Here is a 13,894-nt window from a genome sequence, read left to right on the forward strand (position 1 = left end):
CCGCCCCTCTCCGGCCGGCCTGGTCTGCAGAGCCGGCTGCCGGCCGGTGTCGAACCGCGCGCGCAGCCAGGGATGTTTGGCTGCGTATTTGCATGAGCTTCCCACCTACTTGAGCCCAGCCCTCCAGGCCGCTCCCTCACTCCCACCCCTGTCTGGCGTGACCCCAGCCTCAGCCTCTTTCTAAGGGACTTCCTCAGCACATTTGTATTTTTATATCCGACTCTTTGTTTACTGGCTCCCCTCATGGTTCGTGCCCACCCCCCATCCCCCCCCACCCCAGTCTCGGCCATGCTCTTCTGCGCCTGGCAGATAGGATGGGTGTTGAGTCTGAGATGGAACAAGCCCCCAACATGGTAACCAACCACATGGCCAGTCTGCTCAGGCCTGACCCCAGGCGACTCTCTGGCAGACCCCTCCTCTCAAGGTATCACCTTCCAAGGGCCCAGGTCTGATTTTACCTTGGACCCCTGCATCCTGCCCCTGGGAACCCAAGTGAGGACTGCTCTGCAACTTTGGATGACACCTGTGGCCCTGGAGATGTTTTCAACCCAGGGGTGTCCTTTGTAAATATTCCTCCATCCTCACTGTACCAGGAGTGTGTGAATAAACACAGACCTCCCTGTGTGTGTGTGACCACTGCTTTGGTCTGCTCAGGAGCCAGGCCAAAATGGCTCCAGTCCCTTTTGGGGAGGGGGCAGATACTTGGGAGTCTCAGGTGCATGTTGCTGGCAGGGAAGGGTTGCCAAGTAAACAGGCCAGCCTGGCCTGAGAAGTTTATTACAATGTAGCTTCCTTGGGTAAATATACAACCTAAGCAGGATAGGACACTAGAATTGGAGCTGAAGCTGGGATCAGAAGCATAAAGCAATCTTGATTCAAAGTCTGCAGCCTCCTTTGGATAAATCCAAGTTGAATGGGGGTCAATAATAGGCCCCAGGGATGCAGGTCTTGGAGTCTGGCTACCATGAAGGAGGGGTTGTGCTGAGCTTTGCCCTAGGGGATCAATCACTGGTGGTTCAGTATGGTAAGGGAGGAAGTTGGGGAATCCAGGAAGAATCTGAGGAACCCAAGAAGGAAAACAGAAATCTAGTTTGATCTGGGCTGTATTGTTTCATGTGGGGTTGCTCCCATCAGCTCTATCTTAGGCATGAGGCCTCTGGGATTGTGAGCACCTTGAATCAAACCCTAAGCCCTGAGTCAGGAATTCCAAGTACTTGAAGAGCCCAGGGCAGAAAGACAGGAAGGACCGGAGGACCATGCCTCCGGCCTCACAGCTGAATGGCACTGAGGAAGTCCTCATGATCTGAGTCCTGGAGGAAGCAGGGTGTGGTGGGAGGTCTAGGGGGTGAGAGGATCTGGGTCCCAACAGCCAGCTGGGCCATAGTGAGTTCTCTGCCCTTCTGCATGATGTAAAGATGGAAGTGGAAACCGCTGCCATAGGTTGCATGCCTCAGGGACCAGCCATATCGGGCTTGGGCATAGTGTCTGATCCGAAAGTGGGGAGCAGCTGAGGTCAATGAGATGAACCGGCCTCCATGGACCAGCACCCGGCTCACCTGCAAGGCAGACAGAGAAGTCACTGGTGAAGAGTCCATCTCCAGGTTCTCAAAGGTCAGTATGGCTCCAGATGCCCTCACAGGTACCACCCTACATCCCATAGCTCAGGGCTCTCCATGGCAAGAGTGAGCCTCCTCTCTGCCCCTGGTCATTCCATGGAGGTAGGGCTATATTCTACCCAGGTAGGAGTATGGGAATGAGGTCAGGTGCAGGGGCACTGCTTTCCTGTTAACTATTCACTCTCCTATCTGTGTTACCTCTCTGGAACCTGGCTGCTACCTCATCCCTATGGCAACCCAGTGACCAATCATCAGTATCTGTGAGCCTGGCCACTCCAACCCCCTATAATCCTGACCCAGCTTAACCATCCCCTCCTTCAGGTAACTGCGATCCTGAAGGTGACCCCCCACCTGCTCCAAACTATGCCTCCTTCCGACTTCTGAGTTCTTCCAATCTCCCAAAGCCCCAATCCCTCCTCCCTACCTCTTGGACTGCCCTCCTTTCTTGTTGCTCCCTCACCTCACTTAGCACCTGGTCCACGGTGTGGACACCTTCAGAAGACACATTCCAGGGATCCCGTTCTCCAGCTAACAGGGCATCCAGCGTGCCCTTCTCAAGCACCACGTCGAAGGAGCCACTGGGGAAGTCCAGTGCCCGTACATCCATGGTCTCCCAGCGCAGCGTGGGCACGTGGGCATAGCGAGCCTGCATCGCAGCCACCACTACTGATGAGTAGTCCACACTGGTCACATCAGGGAAGCCTCCAAGGAACAGCTCATAGCTCAGGGCGCTGTTCCCACAGCCTGGGGTGGGAAGGGATGGGATGGGTGGCAAAAGGGCTAGGTTAGCTTTGGTTCTCACTTCCACAATTATCCATCCACTCTTGGCCCATTTGCTCTCAGCCTAAACCCTTCCATACTGAGGCAGAAGCAGCATGTACAAAAAAAGCACAAGTCTTAGAGTCATACAGAGCTGGGCCCGTATCCTGCTCTAACATTCCTAGCTGCGTAGACTAGGGGCAAGTTGTTTTCACACCAGGAACTTGGATTTCCTATTCAGAAAAATGAAGATAGCAATACCTAGCCTACATGCAGGATGTGATACACTAAATTTAAAAACTAAAACAGCTGGAGAGTAGCTGAAGGAGCTCTGAACTTCCAAGCTCAAAGATCTAGATTCTGATATCTCTAGTCATACAGCCATGGCAAGTCATTCAACTTTGAGACTGTTTCCTTATACTCAGAATGGGGATACTATTGGCATCATTAGGACCATCATATTATTATTAGGATACTAGTTGTACTATCCTAATCCCTAACCTCTCAGAGAAGCTTTGATGATATCAGCCCCGAGAAAACTTCATGTTAGGGGTTACTACCCTACCTCGGTTTCCTGGGCAGAATTAACAAGTATAGGGGAACTTGATGGGGACAGAGTGAAGCTGATTCCTTGTAATTCCTTAATGTATTGAGCACTACATTTGGGTTCTGCAGATGAATAGGGAGCTCACACTCTGGTGTGAAGAAAAGATGTGTGTTCATGTAATTGCCACATAATGCGATGAGAGTTTCAATAGGGACAGGCTGTGAAAACACATAGGATGGCTCCTGTCCCCACCTCTGGTGGGGCGGCCAAGGCTTTCAGGGAAGTTGACAACCAATCAGAGTCTTGAAGGAGCCTAACACTCTGGTGAGAAGTACCTGAAAAGCAGTCCCAGGGGGCAGAGTATGGTGAGAGAAGGGGTGGAGGTTAGAGGATAGGATGTGGATCTGAAACACAGTAGGTGTGACTTCCTAAGAAAGCATGCTGGCCCTCTTGTGGTCAGTCTCAGCCTGGGAATGGAGCTGGAGGACAGTTCTGGTGGCCCCACAGGGGATCCCCAGCTCTTGGAATTAGATTGCCTTTAATCCCCATTTGCCTCCCTAAGAGGATCACAGGATCAGCTGTTAGGATAGCCCTAATCTAGTAGGGCTTGGCACCTGGACAGGGCACCCAGAGGTTGCTGGCTGGTCCTCAGCTGCCCCTTCCTGTATTCTTCCTCAGGCCCTACAGCTGAGGGACAGTACTATCTTGCCTGGGAAAACCCGGTGTTTTTCCACACTGGAACCATAACAAACATGGGGAGATACACCACGTGGGATGAGAGGTGAAGGTGGCTTTACAAGAGACCATAAGTCAGTTAAAGCTGAAATCCCACTGGGTTTTCTTTTTTTTTTTTTTTTTTTTAAAGATTTTTTTTTTTTTTTTAAAAANAGAGATAGAGACAGCCAGCGAGAGAGGGAACACAAGCAGGGGGAGTGGGAGAGGAAGAAGCAGGCTCATAGCGGAGGAGCCTGATGTGGGACTCGATCCCATAACGCCGGGATCACGCCCTGAGCTGAAGGCAGACGCTTAACCGCTGTGCCACCCAGGCGCCCCCCCACTGGGTTTTCTGACCCACGATCCCTTCACCATCACGCATCTGACTTCATATGCCCTCAGAGCTCTGCCCAACAGTGGACAAACCCAAATTTTCTTCCTTTGTTTCCCTTGGTACAGGAATGGGCACTTCCAAGAGAACTTTACTAAGGATGAAGGGAGAACAAAGCCTGACCAGAGCCAATCATGCTTACAAAGCAGTGATTTCTCAGCAATTGAAGGCTAGCAATTAAGAAGGGGCTTGGAGAGGCCACTGCCTTCCTGGGTGAAGCTTTAGGGAAGCAAAGCCTTGAAGAACTGAGCCACATCCAAGAACCCCTTACATGGGAGCCCAGAGATATGTGGATGCTATCCTAATACCAAGAGACAGAGGTGTAAGCCAAAATACCAATTCATTAACTTATAATATGAAAAATAACCATCACAGGGACTGAGCAGGCTGTCAATCCTCTCTGGTCAGTCCCTTCTCTCTCTATAGGAAATACAAATTGAAGGCAAATTAGGATCAGAAGCATAGAATCAAACAAGGAGAGAGAATCAAAGTTGCGTGATACTGGCAAAGCTGGGGCAGCCATACGCCTGCATCTGCCGTGAAGATCTTCTAGCCATAGGTATGAGACACACAAGCCCTCAGGCAGGGTGCTCTGTTCTCTGGACAGTCCTGGATAAACTGCCTCTCTGGCTCCCATTTTCAGTAATAATGGATAGCTCACAGTCACTGCACACTGGGTTCTATGCTAAGCACTTTATAAGAATTATCTCAGTTTATCTTCAAGGTAGCTCCGTATATAGAAGACACTGTGATTACCATTACCGTGTTCTCAATGGGGGACAACGAGGCTGCCCAAAGTGGATAAGGAACTTTCCCAAGGCCACAAAATCAGTGCTGGAGCCAGAATTTGGATACAGGTCTGTCTCACACCAGAACCAGCGCTCTTAAACCACTATGCTAAACTGTCTCCCAGTTTTCAAGAGGTCTACTCACCTTCGGTAGTGACATTCCATCTTTAGCTACAGCAGCATGACCATTAGGCTTTCATTCACAATGTGGCCATTTTATCAGTCTCAACAGAGTTCAGATGCCTCTCTATGCCCATCTGTGTTGTGCAACAAGAGAAATAGAAGCTCTGGAGTCAGATGGCACCCTTCTCCACTTACTTGCTGCATGACAGTGGTAGACACTGTCAGTGCTCTGACTCGATCCCCTTGGAGTGTTCCTAGGTTTTGGCATGTGTTTGCTTCTGACATTTTGCATTTCTGACACTTGGGGCTGAAACTATCCTCAGGGAGGCTTTGCCTATGATCACAATCCTGCTTGGCCTTTTCTCCTTCCCTGTGCCCTCACTCTTACCAATTTCTCCTGCAAGCACTTTCCTAATAAATGACTGGGACATGAATCTTCATCTTAGGATTTGCTTCTGGGGAACCCAACCTAAGACAATGACCTACAGCAAGGTCACCAAATCCAGCTTGCCACCTGTTTTTATACAGTTTTACTGCTACACAGCTATTATGTATCATTCACTTATGTATGGTCTGTGGCTGCTTTTCCAGCAAAACAGCAGTGCTGAGTAGCGGTGACAGAAACTGAATAGCCTGCAAAGCCTAAGATATTTACTACTTGGCCATTTTCAGAAACAGTTTACCAACTCCTAGAGGAAGTCTTCTAGTAATTATCACTCAGCTCTAGGGGTTGTCATGAGGACTAAAAAAGTTGGAAAGGGCTCAGCATACTCCCTAGCACCTACCAGGTGCTCAACTTACATCTTTTGAGGTGGAATGTGACATAAGGTACTCCCAAGTTGTAGGTCCTCTTCTTAGATTTGGGGAATGTTGCCAGGAAAGTTTTTCTCTGATTTTTAGACTTTTCCCCTCTATCCAAAAAAGAATACCTCCCAGTCAAGGAGATTTTAAGGCAGTGTTATTCTGCCAATCCGCCAGCATAAGAATCAGTTGTGGGCCTGTTGAAACTACAGAATCCCGAGGCCCACCTTAGATTATCCCTAGAATTAGAATCTCAGGGTAGGGTCCACCTTTCCAGGTGATTTTGATGGACACCAAAGCTTGAAAAACATAGATCTATGGTAAATTCATAAACAAATACAATGGTTTAAAAGCACACAGTTCAAGAGAGTTTTTACCTCTGGGGAGATGGGGTTTGGGGGACCATGCAGAAAACCTTGAATGTACATGGGGCCTTTTATTTAGCTAGGCATTGTCCTAGATATCTTTTATACTCAATCATTTAAAAAAGCCAATAAATAAGCACTCCTATTTTTTTTTAAGGCCGAGAAAATGAAGGTGCAGAAATTTAGGTGTTTTGTCCATGATTCCACAGCTAAGATTCTATGTTTTTGCCCATGATTCCACAGTTAAGGTTACATAAGCGAAGATTCCAACATAATTAACTACCTCTAGGGTCCAAGTTCTTAAGCACTAGGTTATACGTCCTTTCTAGTCCTAGGAATATTCTATTTCTCAAATTGAGTAGGGTATACAAACGCATTAATTATTTATACTTTACACACATACCGTATTATAGATGTCTCATATATATGAGGTATTTCATTTAAACATACCCGTTTTTACAAATACCAAAATAAAAACAAAATTGGAAGGAAGCCTGTTGTTCAAACTTCACTGGATCCCTCAAGGCTGGCAGTGGGAGAGAACCCCAGGGCTCAGCTGGACCTCTCGGAGCCCCACTTTGCATCCCTGCATTTGTACTTTTTGCTGTGGAGAACTCCACCGATCTTGGCTGCAATCTCCCCTCCGACCTCAGAGGGCGCTGTTCTCAGTCTCCCCTCCGACCTCAGAGGGCGTGTCCTCGTCCTCACTGCACATAGGACATAGGACCAAGTTTCAGGTAGGGCTGGGAGTGTGGAGAGAGGTCTCTCCATGTGACAGTGGCGTCCGGTGCCCATTGGCGTTAATAGATAAACGCTAGGCATCGTGCTCGAGGTGCCTGAACGTTCCTTATCCGACTTGAGCTCGCAGTTCTATTTCTAGAAGTGAATCTGAAGCTCAGAACGGGTTCACAACTTGTCCTAAGTCATACAGCCAACTAGCACTGGGACTTGAACTAGGTCCTCTGAACTCTCCAGTGCTCGAGGCTGTCTCCCCGAGGGTCCGGAATACGGTCCTAGGATACCTACAAACTCAGACTCAGAGACTGTCTTTCTCCAGGGGGGGAGCTTGGACTGAGAATCTCTTGGCTCGCGTTGCCCTGGCTAAATACTGCCGAGATTTTCTGAAGTTACTGGATCTTGGCTCCCGAGAGGGACAAACAAACTCGAGGAAAGCGGACAGGGCGGGGGGCGGCTCCAGCTCGCTCTACCTGGGCTGGGGAGCGCCGGGATTACCCACCTAGCACGAGGATACGGTCTTCGCGCCGCAGCTCAGGCTCCAGGAGGGAACGGAAGGAGGAGAAGTCCCCGAACCACTCGTAAGGGGCACAGTCGGCCGCATTCAGGTAGCGCTGGTCCCAGTACTGAACCTCACGGTACCTGCAGTTCTGCTCTGGTATCTCCGGCGGGGGGGCTGAGGCTCGTAGAGAGGCCATGCTTGCAGCCGCAGCGCCTTCAGGACACACTGCCGGCACTTTCAGACCGGGCTTGGCGCCCCACGTAGCCAATAGGGATGGTATCATTCGGGAGGCGTGGCCCTTGTGTCTCCGCCCACCTCCTGCAGTTGCCCAACATAAACACGTGGAACTTCCGTCCTCTGGTGAGCGCTCTTTGAAGAATACTCCGGGTGGGAAAATCATATGGTTCAGAACTTGAATCCTCCAAACTTGTACTGCTCCCTCACTTCTGAGAGCCAAACTCATGGTGTCAGACTCACTCGGCTCATCACTGGTTATTTTCAGCTTGGCCGGCTCCTTCCATTAAGGAGTCCCAAAGTTAATGAAAGATTCATTTCTACCCAGTTTTGAGCACGCGGAAGGCTTTGAGAGGACGCAGGAGGGGGCGCGGCCACAGGTCTTGCCCTTCAGGAGAGACTGGCATGAGACACAGATGAAGCGTCTTGCCAGGCAGGGGAGAACACGAGCAGAAATGTTGCAAATGTTCGATCTACTTTAGCGTCTGTGTGCCCAGAACCAACTATGTACTGAGGAGTAACACTATTCCTGCACGTCTGCAGTGTGTAGTGCATCAGGAAAGGTGTGGAAGAAGTAAACTTTAGTGGAGTAAATAGGACATGAAACCGGGCAGGGATTAGTCGGTTGGGTCCGCCCGCTCGTGGAGCGGAACTTAAGTGTCGAGGGGTCGGGCTTCCGGAGTGGCGGGCCAACACGAGCGGCGCACCGTCAACATGGCGGCAGGCCTACGGAAACGCGGCCGGGCGGGTCCCGCAACCCGGGCTGCGGGACTCTGCGGACAATGGCTGCGGCGCGCCTGGCAAGAGCGGCGCCTACTGCTGCTGGAGCCGCGCTACACGCTGCTGGTGGCCGCCTGCCTCTGCCTGGCGGAGGTGGGCATCACCTTCTGGGTCATTCACAGGGTGGCATGTGAGTGCGCCGAGGAGGAGGGGAGGGGAGGGTAGGGCGGGGGAACCCGAACCCCCTACCCAAACTGGGACCCACATTTGGAGCTGAAATCCAGACCCCAGATCCAATCAGTCATCAATTGCAGACCATAATTTTTATCCAGGTCCCAAGCCTGTTCCATAAAACCAAACCCTGCCTTAATCCCTCCCCGATGATGGAAGGGGCGACCCTAAAGATTGGCCCTCTGCCCTGACCATACAGCCTGCCAGGCTAAGAAAATAAACCAGCCTGGAAATCAAAAGACCGGGGTCCGAGTTAATGTACTGCTGCTCCTTTTTGTCTCTGTTGTTTTGGACATGTCCCTTCCCCTGCTGGGTCCAAATTTTCTCATCTGTTCAATTCTGAGGTCTCAAAGTCTCTTGTCAACAGTGGCATTTTGTGACCGCTTGAGTCCTTTAGGTATTATTGGGGGCTCCTTTCCGGGCTGAATTTAGACACTGGGCTTAAGGCTGTCTTGCTAAAGATGATTAATTCAACACATTTATTGAATGTTTATTATATGCTTAACACTATGCTAGGTGCCAGGAGTACAGTGGTGAAAAAATAGACACATTTCCTATTTGGGTGTATGGGCCAGGACAAAAAGAAGTTAGTAGAAAATGATAGTGGATCGTATTCATCATGATAGTAGGAAGACAGGGAGCCATAAAAGACACAGGAGGGCATTTAAGCCAGTCTTGAGTCCCCCTTGAAAGGTAAGAGCAAGCTAGTTGAGGAAAGAGAGAAAAGGCGAGGAGAAAGAGCACTCTAGGCAGAGAATCCTGTAACTAAAACGTTCAGTCAAAAGAGAGTCTTCTTCCTTTGAGGAACTGAATTTTTTTTAGAGCTGGAACAGAATTCAAGTGATTGTAGCAGTGAGAGATGAGATTGCAGAAGTTGAGACCAGATCATGAAGCCGTCTGTCAGTTGTGTTAAGGAGATAATTAGCATGGTGCTTAAGAATTTAGGCCCTCATGGAGTTCCAATCTCAATTCTGCCCTTCTTAGCTCACTGATCTTGAACTCGTCCCTTAACCTCATTAATTCATAGGTTCCTCTTCTAAAATTGGGAATAATAGGATTTGGCTTTATCTTGGGAGCCTTGAGGAATCATTGAAGGGTTTTATTTTTTTATTTTTTTTTTAAAGATTTTTATTTATTTATATGACGGAGAGAGAGAGAGGGAGAGAGAGAGAGCACAAGCAGGGGGAGCAGGAGAAGGAGAAGCAGACTCCCCACTGAGCAGGGAGCTGGATGCGGAGCTCGATCCCAGGACCCTGGGATCATGACCCGAGCTGAAGGCAGTCACTCAACCAACTGAGCCACCCAGGAGCCCCTCATTGAAGGGTTTTAAGCAGAGAGATCTGACATGATCTCTATTCTAGGAAGAGCTCTCTGGTTGCAGGGTGGGAAATATATTGTAGTGGGGTAAAAGTGGAAGCTGGGAAACTAATTAGGAAGCTGTTGCATCATTGAGGCTAGAGATTATGTTAGGTCCAAATGTTAGTATGTAAGAGTAGAAAAGGATGAGAGGTAGGAGAGTTATTTAAGATGAAGAATAGGCAAGATTGGGTGACTGGGTGTTGGAAATGAGAAAGAAGTAAGTGTTAAAGATGTTATTCAGGTTTGTGACCTGGGCAGCTGGGAGGTTGATGGTGCCGTTCATGGAACCCAGGAAAGGGAACAGATTTAGAGTGGACGGTTTGAGTTCAATTGCAGACATGCTGAGTTTGAGATGCTTGGGCTTACCCAGAGAATGTCAGATAGGCAGTGAGATAAGGGGTTGTGATAGAAGTCATGGGAAAGAGCTGGAACTCTGTGTTTTGAGGGGCAGGATGTGTGTAGGGGGCAGACAAGTTCTGAACTTGGAAGTAACCACACCGTCCCATCCTTTTCCAGATACAGAGATTGACTGGAAGGCCTATATGGCCCAGGTGGAGGGCGTCATCAATGGTACCTATGACTACACCCAACTGCAGGGTGACACTGGACCTCTTGTGTGAGTGGTGATAAGGGGTTCAGTGAGGACCTGAGGGGCTGACTGGTTACCAGGCTGGGTAGCCTGACCCTGACTCCTCTTCCAGGTACCCAGCTGGCTTTGTGTACATCTTTATGGGGCTGTATTATGCCACTGGCCGGGGCACTGACATCCGCATGGCCCAGCACATCTTTGCAATGCTCTACCTGGCCACCTTGCTGCTTGTCTTCTTGATCTACCACCAGACCTGCAAGGTGAGTCCATGCTGCTGGGAGCAGGGGGCCCCAACTGGCAGTGCTGGGGAGTAGGGATGGCTCAGGGTTGGTGAGTTGACCTTGTTCCCCACTGTGCCCGCCTCTCAGGTACCTCCCTTCGTCTTTTTCTTCATGTGCTGCGCCTCTTACCGCGTCCACTCCATCTTCGTGCTGCGGCTCTTCAATGACCCAGTGGCCATGGCGCTGCTCTTCCTCAGTATCAACCTCCTGCTGGCCCGGCGCTGGGGCTGGGGCTGCTGCTGTTTCAGGTCGACATCCCTCCCTTCTCCCCCCTCTCTCATTCCGTATTTCCATCATTTCCTCCCTCAGTTTTCTGCAGCAGAGGAAGTAAGGGAGTAACCAGACAAGGGCCCTACTAGACAAGTCTAGGATCTGTAGAAAGTCTCTGCCCCCAACCCCCAAACACACACACCCTCTACCTGTCCTCTCTTCTAGACAGCATCTGTTGTTGGAGTTGGTCCTTGCACATTCTAAATACTCTAAATATGTATTCGCTGGCTCAGTCTGAGCATAGAGACTTGGTATCTGCCTCTTACCCTCAGCCTCCTCCCAGGCTGCTCTCCCCTCCTTCCAGCAATTCCGAGTGTGAGCCCCATCCTGGAGCTTGCTGGCAGGGGAGGGGAGGAGGTGATACATCTCTGGGTGGAGTACCTGGCCCTGGAGCTGATCTCCCCCCCTTCGTCTGCCTTGCCTGCCCCAGCCTGGCAGTGTCCGTGAAGATGAGCGTGCTGCTCTTCGCCCCCGGGTTGCTATTTCTTCTCCTCGTGCAGTTTGGCTTCCGTGGAGCCCTTCCCAAGTTGGGCATCTGTGCTGTCCTTCAGGTACCCACCCCCACCCCTTCCCTTTCCTAATGAAGGGGAGGCTACTCTCTGGCCCCCTTCCATCGTTGAGACTTCCTCAGAGCTAACAAACAGGGTTTTGGAGTGATTCTGGGCTTTGCTTTTATTAGCAGTAAAATAAGGGTGTTGAACTAGATGGTTTCTCAGGCTCTCTCTGATTCTGCCCACTTATGACATAGTGAACCCAAACTTCGAGGACTGTTATTACCTGCCTTCTCAGCTTCTTTGGCTTTGGCCTAGATGTGGAGGCTGGCTTTCCTGCTATTCATGGGGGGATTTGAGAACCTCTGAGACCACGCCCTCTGTCTCCTCCCCTTGATGATTAGTATGAAGGCTCAGTTTGAGCCTGGGCACCTCTGCTGACGTCACACCTATCCTCAGGTGCTGCTGGGGCTGCCCTTCCTGCTGGAGAACCCCATTGGCTACCTATCCCGCTCCTTTGACCTTGGTCGCCAGTTTCTCTTCCGCTGGACAGTGAACTGGCGCTTCCTCCCTGAGGCCCTCTTCTTGCATCGTGCCTTCCACCTGGCACTGTTGGCTGCCCACCTCACCCTGCTCTTTCTCTTTGCCCTCTGCAGGTGGCACAGGTGAGAAAGGGGAGCAGTGTCATGGACAGAGTTGGGGGAAGTGTGAAGGGCCTGCTTGGGGGAGATGTTGAGTTCATGTGGGTGACTCTAGAGCTTGCCATACGATGGGGGCTTGATAAATGTATGAATGGCTTCTCCCCAGGACGGGGGAAAGTATCCTGTCACTGCTGAAGGATCCCTCCAAAAGGAAGGTTCCACCACAGCCCCTCACACCCAATCATATCCTTTAAGTCATGGGAAGGTAAGTCTTGCCCTCTCCAGTTAGCCCTGGATGGCTAGTGACCTGGGGGAGGGAAAAGGAGGTACCAGTAACAGCTACAGGCCCTGTTCATGGGAGTAGAGCTGTTCCCTCCACCAGTCTGCACCGCTGTGCTAAGCACTTCACATATTTAAGCATATTTTATTCTTAATCCTGAATATTATTTGACTTAACCATTGTGAGTACTCACTCTCTGCCTCGTGTTGTCCTAGGAGATTTACGTACCTTCTAACATTGAATGCTCACAAGAGACTCTGAAATAGGGAGGTGTTTTTATTATTATTATGCTCATTTTACAGATGACAAAATTAGGACATTAAGGAGTTTAAGTAACTTACGTCATTCAGCTTGTAAGTGATGAATGTAAACTCACTAGGCCTTACGGCCATAGTATCATTGTCTCCACATTAGATTGAGGAACAGGTCTGGAGAAGCTAAGAAATTCATCCGAAAGGATGCATCTCAGAATGGCGGAGCCAGGGGGCTGTCTGACCCCAAAACTTTTGCCCCTTTGCTTTGGAACCTCCCTGCCCCCTACCCCCATCCCAACTCCTGGCCCTTCTGCCCCTGCCCTTGGCCTTGACCACTGCATACAGATCATCTCTACCCTCTTCACCTCCAACTTCATTGGCATCTGCTTTAGCCGCTCCCTCCACTACCAGTTCTACGTCTGGTATTTCCACACACTGCCCTACCTCCTGTGGGCCACGCCTGCACGCTGGCTTACACATCTGCTCAGGTACTGGCTGGGACAACCTGGGCGAGTGGGAGGGGCTAGGGAGCTCCCCATCCCTAGGCTGACCGTGGAGGGTTGGGGGCAATCTGAAGGGCTGCAGGCCTAGAAACTGGGCCAAACCTGAGCGGCTTTCTCTTCTCCAGGTTGCTGGTGCTGGGGCTCATTGAGCTCTCCTGGAACACGTACCCATCCACGTCCTGCAGCTCTGTGGCCCTGCACATATGCCACGCTGTCATTCTGCTGCAGCTCTGGTTGGGCCCCCAGCCTTTTCCCAAGAGCATCCAGCACAGCAAGAAAGCCCACTGAGATCCACCTTCCTCCCCCTCCAGTCCGCTCGTAGGACCCTGGATGGGAATAGACTCTGTGCGCTTCCCAATAAACCTTACCAAGTCCACGTCTGTGCAGCGTACATGCAAGTGCCTGCACCAAGCTGTGAGGGGCATGCGCACTGCAGATAAAGAACTCGTTTGGGCAGTCCAAAGAGGCACTTTATTGCATAGGAATTGGGGGCTGTGGCTCTCTCCCCTTCCACTGCAGTGCATGGAGCTCAGGACGGAAAAGTAATGCCATGCGAGGAGTGGGAGAGAGAGCACAGGCAGGCACTTTGTGTGAGGGCGGGGGGTTCTGGGAAGGGGATGAGAAGCAGTGGGGGTCAGGCCGACAGCAGCCTGCCCCTCCCAGTGCCGAGAAGCCGGCCAGGTGGCAGTGACTTGAGTGT

General features: G+C 50.7%; 2 protein-coding genes across 4 annotated transcripts in view; one reads left to right on the forward strand and one right to left on the reverse strand.

The window, feature by feature from the left end:
* Nucleotides 1-7,608, reverse strand: part of LOC100471173 (endothelin-converting enzyme 2) — a 31,656-nt gene extending 24,048 nt beyond the window's left edge. Inside the window, exons 1-3 of one of the 2 annotated variants that reach the window (XM_011220329.3) lie at nt 7,342-7,606; nt 2,077-2,360; nt 691-1,556 (exon numbers count right to left, since the gene is read on the reverse strand). In XM_011220329.3, coding sequence (XP_011218631.1) covers nt 1,269-1,556; nt 2,077-2,360; nt 7,342-7,537 — 768 coding nt within the window. In that variant the 5' untranslated portion in view covers nt 7,538-7,606 and the 3' untranslated portion in view covers nt 691-1,268. Of the gene's footprint in view, nt 1-690; nt 1,557-2,076; nt 2,361-7,341 lie in introns of those variants that run through there. The other variant, XM_019795783.2, reaches the window with a different exon arrangement.
* A 639-nt stretch (nt 7,609-8,247) lies between these two features.
* ALG3 (ALG3 alpha-1,3- mannosyltransferase) lies at nt 8,248-13,574 on the forward strand. Of its 2 annotated transcripts, none has more exons than XM_034661807.1 (9): nt 8,248-8,448; nt 10,402-10,501; nt 10,587-10,734; nt 10,843-11,003; nt 11,456-11,576; nt 11,976-12,181; nt 12,324-12,400; nt 13,035-13,179; nt 13,320-13,482. In XM_034661807.1, the coding sequence occupies exons 1-9, from the start codon at nt 8,358-8,360 to the stop codon at nt 13,480-13,482; spliced, it is 1,212 nt and encodes a 403-aa protein (XP_034517698.1). In that variant the 5' UTR covers nt 8,248-8,357. The 2 variants fall into 2 exon arrangements, with proteins under 2 accessions (XP_034517698.1, XP_002915733.4); XM_002915687.4 differs by having other exon boundaries at nt 8,290-8,485; nt 13,320-13,574.
* Nucleotides 13,575-13,894: the final 320 nt, after the last annotated feature.

This window comes from Ailuropoda melanoleuca, chromosome 1 (genome assembly GCF_002007445.2).
Source record: "Ailuropoda melanoleuca isolate Jingjing chromosome 1, ASM200744v2, whole genome shotgun sequence".
NCBI classification, from domain to species: Eukaryota; Metazoa; Chordata; class Mammalia; order Carnivora; family Ursidae; genus Ailuropoda; species Ailuropoda melanoleuca.